This window comes from Penicillium cinerascens (genome assembly GCF_028974065.1).
Source record: "Penicillium cinerascens strain IBT 15544 chromosome Unknown contig_5_segment0_segment0, whole genome shotgun sequence".
In the NCBI taxonomy this organism is placed as follows: domain Eukaryota; kingdom Fungi; phylum Ascomycota; class Eurotiomycetes; order Eurotiales; family Aspergillaceae; genus Penicillium; species Penicillium cinerascens.
In genome coordinates, this window is record NW_026695294.1 from 493,672 (window position 1) to 512,504 (window position 18,833).

The 18,833-nt window shown below is 50.0% G+C and overlaps 5 protein-coding genes across 5 annotated transcripts; 2 read left to right on the forward strand and 3 right to left on the reverse strand.

Annotated features, from left to right (window-relative positions):
- Positions 1–1,692: 1,692 nt before the first annotated feature.
- On the forward strand, positions 1,693–3,270 carry N7498_004668 (uncharacterized protein; the record flags this gene model as incomplete). The annotated part of the gene is made up of 1 exon (XM_058451730.1): positions 1,693–3,270. One exon carries the CDS (start codon positions 1,693–1,695, stop codon positions 3,268–3,270), a length of 1,578 nt encoding a protein of 525 aa, XP_058308268.1.
- Positions 3,271–3,813: 543 nt separating this feature from the next.
- N7498_004669 (uncharacterized protein) lies at positions 3,814–4,300 on the reverse strand (the record flags this gene model as incomplete). Its single annotated transcript, XM_058451731.1, has 2 exons — positions 3,814–4,095; positions 4,148–4,300. The coding sequence occupies 2 exons, from the start codon at positions 4,298–4,300 to the stop codon at positions 3,814–3,816; spliced, it is 435 nt and encodes a 144-aa protein (XP_058308269.1).
- A 2,203-nt stretch (positions 4,301–6,503) lies between these two features.
- Positions 6,504–8,166, reverse strand: N7498_004670 (sugar porter family MFS transporter; the record flags this gene model as incomplete). The annotated part of the gene is made up of 2 exons (XM_058451732.1): positions 6,504–7,925; positions 7,978–8,166. 2 exons carry the CDS (start codon positions 8,164–8,166, stop codon positions 6,504–6,506), a joined length of 1,611 nt encoding a protein of 536 aa, XP_058308270.1.
- A 4,221-nt stretch (positions 8,167–12,387) lies between these two features.
- On the reverse strand, positions 12,388–15,706 carry N7498_004671 (plasma-membrane proton-efflux P-type ATPase; the record flags this gene model as incomplete). The annotated part of the gene is made up of 6 exons (XM_058451733.1): positions 12,388–13,496; positions 13,550–14,150; positions 14,206–14,625; positions 14,690–14,911; positions 14,960–15,183; positions 15,247–15,706. 6 exons carry the CDS (start codon positions 15,704–15,706, stop codon positions 12,388–12,390), a joined length of 3,036 nt encoding a protein of 1,011 aa, XP_058308271.1.
- A 2,304-nt stretch (positions 15,707–18,010) lies between these two features.
- Positions 18,011–18,715, forward strand: N7498_004672 (methyltransferase family protein; the record flags this gene model as incomplete). The annotated part of the gene is made up of 1 exon (XM_058451734.1): positions 18,011–18,715. The coding sequence occupies one exon, from the start codon at positions 18,011–18,013 to the stop codon at positions 18,713–18,715; it is 705 nt and encodes a 234-aa protein (XP_058308272.1).
- Between the last annotated feature and the right edge of the window lie 118 nt (positions 18,716–18,833).

Below are 18,833 nucleotides of genomic sequence, written 5' to 3' on the forward strand. Positions count from 1 at the left end.
TATGCAGTCGCAGACGACGCAAGAAGTGCGACGAGGCCCGCCCAGCCTGTCAAATATGCATATCGCGAGGCGTAGAATGCAGCTACCCAGACTGGAAAATGGTTAAATACTCTCAAACCAGACAACGAATACAACAACATCAAGATCCCAACTCACCTACCCTGCCCTCGCTACTCCCTCAACCGAGCAGCACGGAGACTCGACTTGTGTATCATTTTAACAATATCATTATCAGCTTGATTACATTTTCTTCTCCTCAGCTTGAGATTTCGAATCCATTTCTTCTTCACGTTCTGCCACGTGTGTTGAATTCGAAGCAGGTTCAGCGCGCGGTAGAAGCTGTCGCCGCAGCGCATCTTCATCATCTTGGTGCGGAGTCTCATGAAAGGGCGACGCAGTTACATTCCCAAGCCTTACACTTGCTAGCTGTCGAGATATCCCGTCCGGAGCTGGGTGAGATATCACGTATGAATGGCCTTGCTGGGAGCTTACTTCTCATATACTACGAGGTAAACCCTTACCTTACTATATCTGTCCTGCATGTCGATGCTAATAAATGACTAGATCGTACTAGGAAACTCCGCCAGCAACGCTTGGTGCCATTTACAAGGCGCCAAGTCCCTACTAGAATACCAGCGCGACACCCCGGATACACCATGCTTCGCATTCTTCCATAAAGTATTCCAATACTTCAACGTCATGCTTGCCCTCTCAATGGGCCAAAGACCTCTTCTCATAAGCGGTGACCGCGGCCCAAACTTTACAGATAGAACGGACACCGTCTTCGGCTGCACGGGCAGACTTTGGCCACTAATGCACCGCCTGGCTGACATCGTCGGCCGGACCAGAGAAGGCGAAGATATGACTTTTGAGGCGGAGGTACTAGCTACCGGCTTAGAAGCGTGGTCAATAGACTCGTCGCCATCTGCCGATGCATACTTAGAGGCAATGGTTCAAATCGCGCAGGCGTATAGATTTTGCGGACTACTTGTTCTTCGCACCGCGATACTGTCGGATGTTGGATCGAGCGGAGTAACAGATCGGGATCGAGAGATATACCGGGCTGCTTTTGACAGCGTGCTTCGAGTTTGCGTTTTGTCTACACCGATGGCTACTTTGACTTGGCCGCTGTATGTGGTTGGGAAGCTTGCGAAGTCGACGAGTGATCGCACGGTTATCATGCATATTTTCGATCAATTTTTGGAGAAGCATCATATGAAGGTGGTTGATGGGGCGAGGAATGCCGTGAAGGCATATTGGGGTCAAGGATCGCGGGAGATGGATTGGCAGTCTCCAGCACCGGTCTTACTTGGTTGATCAATCGGCTACAGGTACAAGAAGCTGTAGATCTTTCTCGGTCAGCTGAGAATGGTGACACTGAGTTCGAGACAACCTGCACTGGAATACATCCAAGATCGCGGACCTCTTTCAGGGGGCTACGAGCCCAGTTCTAAGTAACGGGTGTTGTTTGAGGACTTATTAAGACAAGTCCCGTCCATTTTATTTTCAGCCCACTATGATGCAAACGAGAGAAACCCCATGAGTGAGAGTATCGAAGCGTGAGAGACGCGCGATCGCGGAGTGAATGTCCCACCTACATAAGGCCAATCACCGCGCCGATCAACGCGCCCGCGCCGTGTCTTTTTTCTTCAATCGAATTATGCTCCTGGCGAAACCCCGCGATCGTCTATTATGGATCCCATGGATGAATCACCCCCAGCTCCGGCAAATGTCTCTCGGACTCCAAATCACCCAAGATCACGCGGCGGAATATCCGACGTCCAGAAAAAGGCCCTTCGCGACTGGGTTCGGAGCCACGAAACCCGACCAAAGCATACAGCCTGCATCGACTGGTTTGAACGCACCTACCAAAGGCACATCAACCAATCCAGCGTGTCCCTCATCCTGTCAAAGAGATACGATCATCTCGATGCGGGGCCCGTGAGCTCCGCCATGCGAAAGCAAACCCCCCAATGGCCTGTCCTTGAGAAAGAGCTATCTGAATGGCTTCAACGAATGCAAGATGCCGGACGAACGGTCAGTGGCGATTGGATCATCGCTAAAGCACGCGAAATATGGCCTCGGATCAACCAAGATGATCAGCCCGTGCCTATGTTCAGCCAAGGCTGGCTGACGAGGTTTAAGAACCGATTTGCCAGTCGCGTGCCCGATGGAACGGAAGTTGAACATCTGGCAGCTCCGTCAAAAAGCAGGAAGGAGTTAAACGGACTGCGCGCATTTTGTGGAGAATTCATGCAGGAAGACATTTACAGCATGGATGAAACCGGCCTATTGTGGCGAAAAGCCCCATTCGATGCTATCCAGAACGAGGACCAGTCATCACTCGATAAAGAACGGTCTCGTGTCTGTTTGATCGTGTGTACGAACTGCACTGGAGGGGATCGACTTCCGCTCTGGGTGGTCGGCCACAAGGAAACGCCCGAACCGCTGCGCTTTCTCAATCTCCGAGCCATAGATTGTCAGTGGCGCTATAACCAAAAGGCGTGGATCTCTACGACCATCATGTCGGAGTGGCTGCTGTCATTCTACGAGCACGTCGGTGAAAGAAGAGTTCTACTCTTACTAGACGACTCTCAAGCCCACCAGGCGGCTGTCGAGTCTACTCCTCCGCCGGCAAACGTCCACATCCAAATCTTCTCCGCGCAGGCCGGTGGAGTCAAGCCACCTCTGAACCAGGGTATAACCCGGAATCTGAAACAACACTACCGCAAACGCTACCTCTCATACATGGTTGCAGGTTTCCAGGCTGGTCAAAGTCCCGTCCACACTATGAGTCTGTACTATACGCTCAGTTGGATCACTCAAATTTGGCGCTGGGACGTCACAAACGCAACGATCTTCAAAGGATTCAGACGGAGTAATCTCATCGAACCGCAACTGAGTATTCTTGCTTCACCCAAGGTACCCGGAATGCGCGACCTCTACAATGCCGTGATTCAATACAATCAAAGTGGTCAACCACCAACTTCTCTGGAGCAATTTCTGGATCCTTTGGGAGAAGACGGAGACGAGCAGTTGAATGAGGCATCATGGCCCTCCCCAGACTCACAGACCGCGGAACTGGATGAGGCTTTCACCATTATTCCGGCCAGTGAATTTTTGCCTTCGCCACAAACCGTCATCACGGGCATTGAAAGGATAATGCGATACATGGACCATCACAAGATTGGGACTGCGGATCAGATTCAACTTCTGGAGGAGCTTGAGATAATGGCCGAGAGAGATATAATGAACTCTCTGGGTAGTTGAGACCGTGATTATAGTGGAATTGATTCTGCTTGAATAAACTGGATTCGATTTTATCTGGTACCCGAGCGATCTGTATCCGCACCAAATCAGAAGTATACAAAAACGTGGAACACAGCACCTTGGGATAAATATGCATTGACTTGAAACCAAAATCCAAAGCCTACTTCGCGTCTCAAAGCACTCCAACTACATAATCCGCTTAAGTAGCTACTCCGCTCCCACGAGCACTAGTAGGACTGCTCGAACCAGGACCACAGCTACCACCCATACCAGAACTCTCATTCTCAATATCGCCCTCCTCGGTATAAACAGGTGCAGGCGTAACTTTCGAATCAATGTCAACGTTTATACAAGCAAAGATATCATCCACCGCATCATCACCAGGTATCGTATGAGACAACTATAAGACAGGAAGAAAGAGACCAGTTGCGAGGGGCTAAGCAAGACTTGATTGAATCTGGGTAGGCCAACATGCTGTTTATAGAAAGCCTGCAGAAAGAAGGCATCAAGAAAAACAAAAATAGAAGTAGAGCATAATCTGCCTCAAAGGCCAAATTTCATAACGCATTTAGCAGAGACCTGTCCGCCAGCGTGACCACCTGCAGACATTGGGGTGCCGGCAGTCTCCCTGCCGTTGTAGCTGGCGGTGCAACCACGAAAGCTGCCAATCATGAAATTCGCCTTATAGCTTATATTCATAGGGGTTTTGGTCTTGGAAGATTGGATTACCTGCCATTTCCCAGAGATACTATTGCCGGCAATCTCCCTTGGCCTTTCACCATCAACGCTGATTTCGAACCAGGTCCGCATTGTGTTGACAGTGCTCTGTAAGAGTGAATTAGATTTGTCGCTAGTCATGACACGAGACTCGGCTTACCTGTCCCGGGCCTCCACCACCTATAACGATCTGATTATCGTAGTAGGCTGTGAGGACAACGCTACCTCCTCTTTTGTCGAGAGGTTGCGCAGATGCAGTGTCAGGAGACAACACGCTTGCCAAGGCAACGAGAGAAATGAGAGAAAACTTCATTCTGGATGGCGGGAGACGGGTCGTTGTTCTTGAGTGGTAGAGTGCTGATTTGCGACTAGGATAGAGGGGTTGTATAAGGTATTCTTGGTAGAATCGGGGCTTGGTGAAGATAGAATCTTGAAGGGAGGAACGCCTGTCCTTTAAATATTCTGCAAACTTCGTATTAACTTGCTGCCCGCAGCTCTACAATACCCAAAGTACCGGCCTAGTCCAAATGGTAACGGCCCCCGGTCTGTTTGAGTTTTTTGTTCTTAGCGCTAGTATAGCGTATAGGCAACCACTTCAAACGAGCGCCTTGTGGGTTTCCGCCGCAGGTGACTCTGGAAATACCGGAGCAAGCGAGATATCGCCTCTTACTGGTCATTGGGAAGATCTAACAACTCTGCAGATGTATTACTTGGTCATAGTATAGCCTACAACTGCAAATGGGAGGTGAAATATGTACAATTGAAAGGGAAACAAAACAGAATGACTTGCATTTTGTTTCTTGTTAATAAGGACGGAGTACAGCCACTGATTTTAGTACTGTTCTCCCATGAGATCTATTCGTTGACGCTTGTGCAACTGAACCAGAGTTCTCTAATGGTAATCCTGCTTTATGCACTTGTTAAGGGAGAGAGTCCCATCTCCCTCCGGAAAAGAGACGCCAACCACCTTGGCGGTTGACGACCGTCTTGGCGGAGCACTTCTTCGTGGTTTGATTTGCTCACTTTTCCGTGGTGTGCTTGATGTTACAGGTCGGCTCATACCCCGGAGCTATCTCGGGTCTATTAGACCTCGCCAAACTCGCGACCCAAAGCCCGCCAAGAGTTTTGAATACATGTAATATATACGAAATTAGCTATATTGATATGTAGAAAGGTGGAAGTTTGGCAGTGGGGCGGTGGAGATAACTAAGCGGAGGTCTGAATCATATGATCTTCTGAAGACGGGCCCGAGCAATCCCTAGGGATGTGAGCTAACATGTAGTCTCGGTGCGCTTCCCTTCCCTTTTACGAGAGTTGCCCGAGGCTAAACACCGGGGTCCAATATGCCGAGGTCAGTATCCGTGCCCTTCTAGGGCATAAACGGCCTACTTTGCCCCCACACCGCGAACCGACGTGAGGGCACCACGCAATTTTCTGCTCAGTATCTTTTGTATGACACTAGTTTATAAAATATACTTGGCAATACTACCTAGTTTCTTAATGATAATGCACAAGTAAACACAGTTTTAAAAGGGTTCGTGATAAGGATGTATAGAGTTTTATTTCTATCTACTAAATTGACTGTTTAAAAGTATCAAGTATTGAGATCAAATAATACTGGATGGATTCGACGTAATATTGGTGACGGTGGGACCAAAGTCTTTAGTTATCCACCCGCCGCCTAACGTAATGTGATTCCTGGCCACCCGGCCGTTCAATTCGGCTAGACATAGCGATGTTTACGTAAATTGATCCTGTCGCCAATCTGCCTGCATCCAATATCCCTTGGCAATGCCCTAGTAGCTGAATAGGCATTCACCTTCGGTATTCGGTACTACCCTGCCGCCTTAAACTAGCCGATTTAGCTGCTGATCTAGCTGCAGGCCATAGGTTATCTGCTGATCCGATCGTGTACGTTTCTAGCGTTTTTTTCTCATTCTTTACGCGCAGATTTATTTCATTTGTAGACTATAACGATCATAAGAGAGAGATTCTTGGTTTTCTATACCCACGGTAGTGGGATCGAGGGAATAGTTATCAATCACATTTTATATATTTCACTCATTACATGTGCTTTCTATCGGACGGAGGGCCATGTTATAACCGGAAGTTTACTGTAATCCCGGAGATCAGCTAAGGTCAGGTGAACTTGGCGGCTTTGGCCTGGCGCAAGTGTGAGAGGACTGTAATAGTGGTTTTGTCCGTTGCGCAATGGACTAGATTGTTGAATAAGCGACCGAGGAAGGATTCTTACCTATGAACAGATAACGATCGAAATCGTGAACGACTGGAGGGGAATTAAGAAGTCATTTACAGTTACAAGAGGAAGAATTTGTCAAAAAGAATTAAGTAATTTCGATCGGCGTAAAAGTACATCATCATCTAATGATGAAGCCAATGGCGACGTAAAAGCATAAGACATGAAATTTTGGTATTGCGCTGAACGACAGGACCAGCCACCAGAAAAATAGGAAATATGGATCGCAAGAGGCAAATCCAAGGCATCCGAGGTCAAATTAGACCTCGGCGTGGGTGACAGAGGGACCAATAGCGGCCTTCTCGGTGAGACCCAGCTCGCCGGCGAAAGTAGAGTGAGGGACCCACTTGGCAGAAGTGCGAGGGGTGGTCTCCTCCATCATCTTGTCGACCTGCTCCAGAGTAAGACCCTTGGTCTCGGGGATGAGGAAGTAGGTGTAGACAAAGGCGCAAGCGCAGAGCGAGCCCCAGAGGAAGAAGACCTTGGCGCCGAGGTTGGCCTCGTCAGTCTGGACCAGGTAGGGGGTGATGACGGCGATGATGCAGTTCCAGAGCCAGTTGGAGGCGGTGGACAGAGCGACACCGCGGGAACGGATGGGCAGGGGGAAGATCTCGCCGATGACGACCCAGGCACCGGGGCCCCAGGTGGAAGCGAAGAAGAAGATGTAGATGCAGATGAAGGCAATCATGGCGGACACGGCCTGGGGGTTGTCCCCGTCGGTAACGTGAAGGATGGCGACGATGTACTGGCAGATGACCATGCCCAGAGCACCCCACAGGAGCAGGGGACGACGACCGACTTTCTCAATCATGTAGAAGGAGATGGGGGTCGAGCAGACGTTGACAATGGTTGTGATCATGGTGATGAGGAAAGGGTTCTGAATAGTGCCGAGCTGCTTGAAGAAGGGGGTGCCGAAGTAGAAGACGAAGTTGACACCGGTCCACTGCTGCATCATCTGGAGGGAGGTACCGAGGACGGTACGGCGCAGGTTGGAGTTCGGGTGGAAGATGCTGCCGCGGAAGCAATTGAACCAGGACTCGAAGTATCCGCTGTGGGGGATGAGAGCCTGCTCGTACTGGAAGTTGGCGTCGATCTCTTGCAGCTCAGCCTCGATGTAGTGGGAGTCCTCGGGCTGGTCACGGATGCGCGCAAGAGCGCTGCGAGCCTGGTCCATCTGGCCCTTGCGAATGAAGTAACGAGGAGACTCGGGGAGGACCCAAAGACCAACAGCGAGAATCAGAGCCCACAGCATCTGGAGACCGATAGGGATGCGGTAGGAACCGGAGTCATTGCGGTTCTCGGTAGCGTAGTCGACGCAAGAGGCCAGCATCATACCGATGGTGATGCAGAACTGGTAGCCGGAGACGATGGCACCGCGGACCTTGCGGGGCGCGATCTCGGACATGTACAGGATGATGACGGAAGAGACAAAGCCGACACCGAATCCAGCAATCAGACGACCAGCGACGAGGAGACCCAAGCTGCTCGAGGCAGTCTGGAGAGCGACACCAATGATGAAGACAACGCAGCCAGCGATCACAGTAGTGCGACGACCGAACCAATCAGCGAGATCACCAGCAAGCAAAGCACCAAAGAAGGTTCCGGCGGAGAGAATGGAGACAATCAGGGACATCTTCGAGGAGGGAATGACGAAATCAGCGGCGGGGGTAGTAGCTTGGTCCTGTTCGATGTATTAGCAGATGACCCTGAAGCCGACCAAGAAAAGTACATACCAAGTGCTCGAAGGTCGAGATGAAGTAATTCATATTGAGGACACCGGAGATGTATCCAGAGTCATAACCGAAGAAGATACCACCGAAGGCAGCGAAGGCACACATCAAGTAAGTCTTGATGGTGACGGGGGCCTCGACGCGAGTAGCGTCGACGCTGCCCTCGTGGACAGGGCTGGCACCACCGGCCATTTGAACGGTGGTAGTAGTAGTAGTGGTGGTGGTAGGAGTAGTTACGGGAGTGGTGGCGGTGGTCAGAGTAAGAGCAGAGTCAAATGAAGATAGATGAAGATGATGAATGAAGATAGACCAGGATGAGGGGGAAAAGTCAAAGAGGGGAGTAGAAGGCGGTTTATATGCAAATTTTCAGCAGGTCGCAAACCCCCGGATCCAAAATCGCTGGGGCAAGAAACGGATTCCAAAACGATCTAGCTCCGTATAATGCGGAGATTGCATACAGAGTTTGGCCACTACGCCCCACGAACCAGGTTAGCTGCAGGTGATTTTGGGACATGTCTCGAATCCAAGAAAAACGCTGAAATCCCGGCTTCACCAGGTGGAACCTGGGCTAATGGAAACCACGCTACGCCCGAAACTGCCTGGGGACATGCCACGCGGGACTGGAAACCCGGGGGCTGTCTGCACGGCTCCACCGTGGGAAGGCGAACGCCGAGGGCTGGTTGGCTGAGAAAGCGCCAGGACCTTGCGCTAGCAGGGGAAAAGTGCGCTAATTGGATCGATTTCTCCAGGTTGGACGGATCTAGAATAAGCTGGCCAACTAGAGACTCGGTCCAGCCGGTGACGGCCGAGTCTCGAGTCTCTTTCCTCGGCTGCCGGCGTCGAGTCCTTTTTCGGCTTGTCCCCGCCGACTTCGGCCCCGTGATTGGCCAGGAACCCGTCTCGACCGCGCCACGCCTTTTTTTTTCACGCCGTGATCACTTTCTTTCTGTCTAAGCCGATCTATATTCGGCATCCGGGGTCCTCCTTGGATATTCTACGGCATTCTCGCCTTTCCGAAGCCGAGCCACGTGAATTGATCGGGTGACCATGAGCACGGCCATATCCGACCGAGTCATGATGTTGGCCATACCGACTACGTGACTACTATTCTGGGTACTATTCTGAGTACCAATCAGCCTAAATTATCCCCGGGCGAAATAGCCACGTCCTTGGCAGGTAGGGCAAACGGCACGGCCGAAAGACTGACGGCGCCTTGGCGCACGCATCCAGTAACTGGTCATCCCCCAAATACTACACCACAACGTGGACGCCACCCCGGCATCGAATCTGGCGAGTGCGTCCCGCGGTCCCACCCACCGAAACGGTTTCGGGTTTTCTCAACGGAGCGCGTAGCCAGTCAAGCACCGCGGAAGAGCCTCGCATGGAAAAAAAGAAGGGGCAAGATTAAGCGGGTGTTAACCTTGGAACCCTTGGCGCAGCACATGGCGTCCTATAGCAGCTCGCCCCGCAACTCCAGACTGTGGCTCCAACCGTGGCTGTCGGGTTAATATCGCATGTAAGGCCGTGAGGCGATTCGTGGTCGGGGCCGCGAGCTCGTATCGGGCCGCATACCACCCTGGGGGTAACGAGAAAAGGTTTGCTGTGGTGAGGCCCGGCCGGCGCTTGCTGCAGGGTCTCCTTCCGTTGTGGGCGCAGGGCAGCATTCACGGGGGCGAGCGTTGAGTGATGCACGGACAACCAGCTCTTCACGTGCGGGTTGAGATTTTCTGCCTTCCAACTGCCGGATTACATTAGGGTAAGTGGATATGGAAGCTGATCATGCTGACAGGGATCTACATTAAACTCAAAAAACCCTGCATCTGATATACGGTAGAGTACCGTCGAATACAAAGTACGAACTAGATGACACTGAAGAATGAAAGTACAAGACTACAAAACCTTGCAAAGTTCGAGCAAAGCCCGGTAAAACAGGGCGAATAACCAAGACCCCTTCCCAGTCCTGTCAAACCACTTAAAAATAAACTTCCACTAGCAACTAGCTCGTCCACCCGCCCATCTAAACTTTGCACTAAACTCTGGGAAAATTTTCACTCTACTCCAGATCTCGGCATCCCATGTCCAGCCCGGGGTTTCACCATTCCCCGGGTCGAGTCTTCCCGGTGAGAACATTGAGTAAGGCCCGAATTTTACAAGTCCGGGGCGCGGCCGGGGTAAAATGTCTCGGGGATTTCTGGTAGCCTTGTCGTGATGGATCCTTGGTTGAGCAACTAGGAACACTGTTTGGCACTAGTACGGATGCAGCCTGTGGTCAATGAGGCAATTTTGACAGGTGTCTTACCAATCGACCTTGGGGGATAATAACTGAAAATCCCAAGGCTGGTTGCGATCATGCCACGCACAGATGTCACTAACCGAGTGTAGTAGACTCTGTTTCCAAATGTTGGTGGGTGGGGAGATCCTGAAGCAAGACCCAGGACCCCTCCGAGCCTCCACAAAACCCCCATACCCAGCTACGCAAATCGAGTCTCCGCGCAAAACGCGTCATCCAAGGAAGAGAAACAGCCACCGCACTTCTCTGAACCGTACCTCTTCTTTGCTATTACTCCTAAAATACACAGCATTAGACTGGGCTCCCATCCAAAATCAGCTTGAAACCGTAGTTGTTCCCTCTCCACTTGGATAATGTCCCCGCCTGGAAACCGTTTCGAATGTCCATTGGCTCCGGTTATTGTCTGACATTCTCATTACACAATGATTAGATCATGCCATAGCCATCCGGCTGTCGGAGGGCATCGCTGATGATGACATTCTCGAAATCGTCGATCTCAGTTTGCGGTTGACGGGTCTGGGTCTAATGCTGCGATCCAACCTCGCCCCACAGCAACAACACGTCGATTGTTTCAATAGTTTGAAGCCGGTGGCTGAATACAGACACATAATAACTACCCTTGAATGCCTAATTCTGGCGATTTCAACGGGTGTGGGTACATCCGAGTACGAAAGTTGTGTTCTGCATCCGGATAATATATATGTATAATACATCCTGTGCCATTTGCCTAACCAGGACAGTACAACATTTTCTATGCATTCAAGCTGATGGCTCTAGAAAATTCCAAGTTTGGAATCCATATCCATTGATCTTCTCGCCTTTTCCGCTTTGTTGCCAAAGAGAACTTTCCATCCGAAACGAGATCGGTCCTCGGTGGCAAAACTGAAAATATACAAAAGATATCGGGATTCTCCTCGGATCAACATCCCGGTGAGAACTTCGAGTTAGAGCCGAAAATCAGAATTCCGGGGGTACCCGGGGTAAAATTTCTCGGGATTTTTTGGCGAGCCGAGTCGCGATGGATCCTTGGCTGGCCAACTGGGCGTTCGGCCTCGGGACATATACTACGGGCCGCTTGTTCTTCGTCTTGACCGCTTTTTCTATCCGTCTGATCTTCAAACTGGAGCTTGGTTCTATATGTCATACTTCTATGCTTTTCTCATTGATTTCCAAATAGTTACAGACACCCCCGGTCCCAGATGGAGTATTAGCAATTGCCATACCATATGGCAGCTCGGCACATTTATGAGTGAAATAACTAGGAGTGCAATCACCGCTTGCGACAAGCATAGCACCCTTACTCGCCACCTCAGTCCCCCAATGCAACTCAACTAGTGCTGCATACCATGCTCCAGTGACACGACAGCCATATTTTAGATATTGGCGTATTCCAAAAGAGCTCCGGTTCTCTTATTTAGCTACGTATATTACATGTACTAACTGCGCGATGGAGGCTCTCATTTGAATTAAGAAACTATAGGAGTTAAAACTGCAAGGGAGAGAATAGGAAAGAAAGCGGTAATAACTGAAACCCAGGGGGAAGCTGGTTATTAAAGATAGATGCAAACACTTGGAATCTCTAGGACAAAGTGCATAGTGAAAGAGCTATGAATCTAATGGGAAGGTTCTTTGAATATTAGAAAAGAAGGCTTAAGGTAGTTCAGCATCTAACAAACAGAGCCTTTCTATTTTTGTAATGACCGGCTACACACGGATGACAGAGAGAATAGGCAATGACGGCATGCCTGATCGTTGGCCCTAAGTATCCTGAGTTAAGGGTGAGCTGATCCCTGAGGAACCATGAGTGCTCAGGGGAGCGCTCCCTGAGCACTCAGTGAGCACTCAGTGAGTATACCGTAAAAGTGGGCCGGAATAAATCACGTGATACTTCAATGACTAATATTCTGGTAAATAGGACGCTTAAAACGGCGTCAAAGGTAGCCTCTTTCGGCGCCCAATTTACCGTCACTTAGCGTTGGGGTGTAAAATAGAGAAGAAAAGCGCCTAAGATAACTAAAGGGGGGTCGTAGATATAGGCTAAAGACGTAAGTAGATAAAATATAAAGTATATAGAGTATATAGATAAAATAAGGCAAATACGAAGACAGAAAAAAATGCTACTCTCATACTTCATCTTCCGCAACCGCTGTTTTAGTAGTTAGTCGATAAACGTCATTGCCACTAGGCTCTGTTTCATGCTCCACGGCCAGTTTTGACAGATGTCCAAGAATGTTCTCGATCTTGGTGTCGGACTTGCTCCTGGACTTGCGACCTAGGTTGTTCAACCAGGAGACATTCATCAAGACATAGTAGATCAACGCGATGACAATGGTAACACCCATTGAGTAAGCCCAGATCACAACCACGGTCACAACATCCACCCACCCATTGGCCGTGAATTTGGCATGATCTGCTGGGTCGCTAATCTCTCCAGGCCCGGAAAGCCATCCGAACAGGCAGAACAGCGTTGCTATAATGTCAACACCAAGAATCGCGCCGACCAGTTGCCATGACGGCCACGTCTTACCACCTCTTGTGACAAAGATGAGCCAGTTCTCCGTCAAAGATATCTCTAAAAATAGGATCTCTTGAACAGAGCCAAAATTCTGAATGATGCCACCATTAGGTAGGTAAAGTGTGCCGCGGATTACCCAGGTCCCTAGGGCTAACAAAATACCCAGCAGAACACTGACAAACCAAATTTTTGCTAACTGCCATTCAACTGGGCGAAGCTCCACGTGGGCGCGATCGTACGCGACCGCAATGGTGGCCAGATCGGCAAAGAGCGCCAAGAAGACGATAAGCTCGGACCGGACAGTCTCATTGATGATAATCATGGAGGTACTGAGGTAAATCTCGAGGTGCAGGCAAAGCGCGATTCGATATTGTATATAGGCCTTCATGCGCTGGAAGATCTGCCGAGCAACCTTGATAGACTTGATGATTGTACTCAGACCTGGCGCCAGGAATACGATATCCGCCGCTGATTGAGCGGCCTCGGTTGCACCTTCCACGGCAATGCCGCAGTCAGCCTTTTTGAGAGATGGAGCATCGTTGACACCATCGCCGGTCATCGCTGTGAGATGTCCGCGTTGCTGGAGCATTTGAACCACTTGGTATTTATGCTCAGGAAAGACTTCTGCAAACCCGTCTGCCTTTTCCACCATGTCGTGTTGCGCTGAGCCAGTTAGGCCTCCGTGGAACAATCTCTCTGCGTTGTAAACTCTGGTTCCTGCGTAAATGTTAGTAGGTAGTCCAGTGATGCTGGAAGTTAAAAGTTCTCACCCATAGCAAGCATTTTGCACGTCTCTTTGGCGATAGCGATAGCATCGCCAGTCAGCATTTTCACGCTCAGCCCCAAGTTCTGCGCATCCGTAATTGTGCGAGCAGTATCATCCCGCGGAGGATCAAACATAGGATACATGCCCAGAAGCTGCCAGTCTTCTCCTTCCTTCTGGACTGCGACACCGAGAGAGCGGAAACCCCTCCGCGCGAACTCAGTTGCCTTTTCTTGGTACATACGGCTGACTTCTTCCGAGGTATTCGTGAGCTTGATGATCGCTTTCGGTGCTCCCTTGGCAGCAGTATACCGCACGCCATCCAAAGTCGCGACCGTGGTGATACGCTTGGAGACCGGATCGAAAGGTGAATACTTCTCAGTCTTCCAGCCCTGCCGAAGAATCTCCCTGGCTTTTGGATAGCGCTGCAGTGTGGATACGGTGACTTTATCAATGGGGTCAAGACTTTTGACGTTATGCGATGAAGCCAGTGCTGCTACGGCCATCATCCAATTCACGTCAACACCTTCGGTAACGAATGGCTCGCGAATACTGAGCTGGTTGGCTGTCAGTGTACCTGTTTTGTCGGAGCACAGCACATCGACGCCCTGTATGCCTGAAGTCAGCTCCATCGTACTCTTCTGGGCTTATGATTATACATACCGCTAGACTTTCAATTGCGGTCAGCTTTTGCACGATGGCCTTTTCCTTTGCCAGATAAGCCGCTCCGACAGCCAGTGTTGTTGTTGTCACAACAGGCAAGCCGACAGGGACTCCAATGATGAACAGAATCAAGGCAAAATGCAGCAAGTTCTGCGAGCTGTTTTCAGGAGTCGCAATTTTCAAGTGGTGATAGAACCCTCCAATCCATACACACAGTATCCAAAAGATCACTAGGACAAGAAGCGTTGTTCCTATTTGATTCATGATGGCTTTGAAATGGCCTTGGTCCTGAGCACCTTGAACAAGTGTGGCGGTTTTTCCGACAAAGGAATACTTTGCGCTCGTCGTCACAATAGCAAATGCTTTGCCACGTTTGCAGCCTGTTGTGTAATAGCATATTTCGCCCATATATTTGTCAACCTGTCATGGACGATGTCAATATATCCCTGGGTTCTCGGCCTGCGAATGCTTCAGAACAACTCACCGCTAAAGATTCACCCGTCATCGCAGACTGGTCGATGGCCACAAGAGAGGCTCCCCATGCTTCTTCCTTTTCCTCAGTCGAGTCAGCGTCGCTTTTCTCTGTTGACGCATTTTCGTTGATAGAGCTTTGCTGCTCTTTATAATGTTCGAATCCTTGAGGATCATCGTAGGCGCAAATCAAGCGAGCTTCTCCCGGAACGGTACAGCCCTCTTCCAGAATAATCTACCACCCAGTGAGTCATTAGGCAGTTTCATGTTCGGCTATACGTACGATATCACCTGGCACAATCTCTCGTGCTCGTATCTCTTGCTCTTCTCCGTCACGTATCACCATGGCTTTCATTGCAATATCACCCTTGAGGCTTGCCACAACATCCGCGGCCTGCTTCTCTTGATACCACCCAACTGTTGCATTAAGCATGAGGATACCGATGATAACGCCAAAGTCTATCCAATCGCGAAGACCGGCAGCTAGCACGGCGGCCATTTCCATGACTGTCAAATGAACAAGCGTTAGTAAACGTCTTATTGTTGGCTGTGATTTGGGTTAGACCAGACCGTATAAAATTGGCCCTTGGAAATAACTCAGGAATTTGAGAAACAAGTTCTCTTTTTCTGCAGTTAATTCATTCCACCCGATCTTCTTACGGCGAGACTCTATCTCATCCTCACTGAGGCCAGTGTGCATATCCGTGTTCAACCAGGCGTCAGGAATGGGAAAGGACCCGTCCCCTTCACCGTCTTCGTCCCCATCGTGTTTCGTATGCAGGCGCCGCCAAGGGGCCCACCATGGGATCTTCTTCTCCTCAAGGGCTGAACCACCACCCTCGCTGGTAACGGAGAATCGGCGACCATCGCGCAGTGTTGAGATGTAGCGATCCAAACCTATATATTCATCGATTTCTGACTTATCCTTCGAATTGGGCCCATTCTCCTGCTGCCCATTCTCCTGCTGCCCATTCTCCTGCGGAGGACCGTTTTCAATCGAATCAGCATTAGGGGATGGTTGTTCTGCCATGGTGGGCATCAAGCTGCAGCACAGTCGATATTGAGAAGAGAATCTTTCTAGCTCAGACTAAAACTAGGGGCCACGGGTCTCTTTAAACCCTGTCAGTCTTACATGAGAGCCCAAGTAAATTGTATGATCATCCATTTAATGTGCTGATGTTGCGGAACGAACGGCACGGGTGGGAGGGGGAGGCTCACCAGATGACATCATTTACTCTCAACGCGAACATCGTTCTTTCACAATACCGACCAGTACCAGAATAAAAAAGCTACTAACACTCAGCTGGCTACTACCTATTGATATGTCTCTCTATCTTTAAAGAAACTAATAGAGCAGTCTTCAAAAACCAAGTTGAAGAATGCGACCCCTTCTGTCTCTACAGTTCCCATAAAGGAGACAGCTTCCTTTGACGAATCGGATGATGGAAAGTCGTTTCCCGTATTTACCGGTCTATCCGTAATATGGATGGATTTGGCCTTTGGCGACAGTTGCGGAAAATCAAAATGACCTAAACTATAAACTCCCGTGGGTTCCTGCGCGAATTCCAATTTCTCATATAGACATGATGTGTCGAAGTGGGTCTTCCCGCACTTTTGCTCATGCTTCTTGATCATGCCTCATGATTGGCTGTTTAATCCGGAGAGACGATGGCTCAGGTGGGGTCAAGCGCTAGTCCCCGATCCCCCGCAGTCTGGGGTTTGAATGGCAGTTTCAGGTATTGGTGACGTCCGTAGAAGTCGCTGCGTTCCTTACTAGGTCAAAGGTAATAACAACTTAGATGACGGTCGGTGAATAAAGATAGTAATTCATTACAATACTTACTACAGGCTAAGGTAGCGAGTTCAGGCTATTCTGCAGGCCTTATGCGGCCATTTGGCCACTAAGCTGCTAGGATACGGAAAAGAGAAGGCACTAGAAGTTTTCTTTAGGTTTTATTTCCCCTATGTTCCTCTAAGGTCCGGATCATCAGACATACTGAGATCGCATTCAAATGAGGGGGAGTCATTTTTTTCCCATCAGATGACAGGTGGGGTTTTCCGCTCGGCCCGGCATATCCGATCGCTGCCCTCGGTGTTCAGTTTTCTATCGGCGATCTCCCCGGATCTTCGGTCGGTAGACTTGCGATTTTCCCTCAGATGAATATCAGGACAACCAAGCATGTCTGCGGTTTTGATACGAGGCGAATCAACTACTTCGGCGTCAAGTAGAACGTAAGCCAACAAACAATAATCTTTCTGTAAAGCGATCGTCCGGGAAGAAGCATAAAGCCTTGTTGAAGTCTTTTGATAATTCAAGGCTCACGGAGATTTGCGAAACACATTTAGTCACTGATTATTGATTAGTTAGAATTACTGTACCCTATATTCCAACAATTGCTGCGCAGACTTGACTCGAGCCCCGAATGCTCTCCGTCAGGTATTTCTCCTCACTTCGATATCACCTCGCTGCTATTTCTCCATATAGCATTCAGCTAGAGATGTTCAACCCAGTTACCACCACCCAGGTTACAAGCCTTCGAGCCACCTTGCGAGTCATTCAAAAGAAACGCCTTGGGTATTGTCTAGTCACAAACGCAGTGTCCCCTATTGGACGCACAAGCAACCCCGCAGGCACGTACTGTATCTTCACTCTTGCCAACCCCTCAAATAAGTCTGCCTTTGGCGGAATTCATCGAAGCAGCGTCTCGGATCGGCCCCGAATAACCAGAGATTGCCGAGGGGCTGGGCGCCACAGGGTCCGTTGAACCGGGGTCGGGAATAAGCACTAGCCATGCGATTTGAGTCCCGTTACCTAGCATGTACGCCCTTTGGCCGCTTCGGTATTTTTGTTTCCGTCATGGGGTTCAAAAAGTCTCTGTTGCTGTCTTTGGTGACTCCCAGCATCGCGCTGGCCGCGACAGTCGTTTATTTTAAAGTTCGTCTGTCTGCGCCTATCTCAAACCCCTGAAGATGTGGTATGAAAAAGCGGTTCAACAACAACTGCGCGGGAACTGGTCATATCAATTTTCCAAGAAATCTAAACTGGCAAAAAAAGCAATTTCCACCATCAAACCTTATTTTCCTGGTTCCAGTTCATTTCTTATGTGCTACCAAATTCCAAGGAAAAAAAGTCAATGACGTTCCTACGTGGAGGTGTGTCGATCAATGCAGGAAATCCGGGGCCCCACGTGGACCGCGATCAACATTTCGCGTGAAACATTCCGACCTCGGCAGGTTCGGCTACGCTGACACCCATGGACCTGGACAGGATCAATGTTCTCACTTACACACATCTCACACGCATCTCACAGCAAGCCACGCAGATACACCCACCATGACTAAAGCAAGCTCAACCCTCTTGGCGATCGCCATGGCAGGCGCCGGGTACCTGACAGCCCTCTGCACAACGCCACCAAATCCTTCACCCTCGCAAAAAGACCGGCACAGTACCGATCGCGTAACCTGGTTCGCCGGCACTGGCGCCACAATCGCACGCCGCACGACACTCGCCATCACCCTATATCATGCGCTCTTGACCGTGGTCCCAACCTACGCCCCCGATCGCCTCCACCAAGTCTGCCCCCGGCCCTCGAACCGCAATATGGAGTTATTCACCTGGAGTCCAATCAGCGCCATCTCCCTCTTCATAATTCTGCTCGGCGCCTACATCCGCCTATCGGCTTACGGAGGCCTAGGCCGGAATTTCACATTCCACCTCGCGGCGCCAGACCAGCTCGTGACCAGTGGTGTGTATCGCTGGATGCAGCATCCGAGTTACACGGGAGTGTTCCTGATATATCTGGGTTGTAATGGTGTATTTTTGAGGTGGGATGGTGTGCAGGCGTGTTGGATTCCGGAGGCTATGCTGGCGAGATGGGTTGGTTATGGGTATCCCATTATAGCGGCTATTCTGGTTGTGTCGTTTACTATGATTGGAGTAAGAGTGAGGGACGAGGAGGGCATGATGAAGGCGCAGTTTGGGGAGAAGTGGGAGGTCTGGCATCGGAAGACGGCGAGATTTGTTCCGGGGCTTTTTTAAGAGATTTAGGGTTGGGATTTCTATAGCTCAGGGTAGATGGGACTGAGATGAATATATTTGTGTTTGATACATGGTCAGGTTTTGTCCTGTTTTGCGTCATGGGTAGTCGATGTTCAAT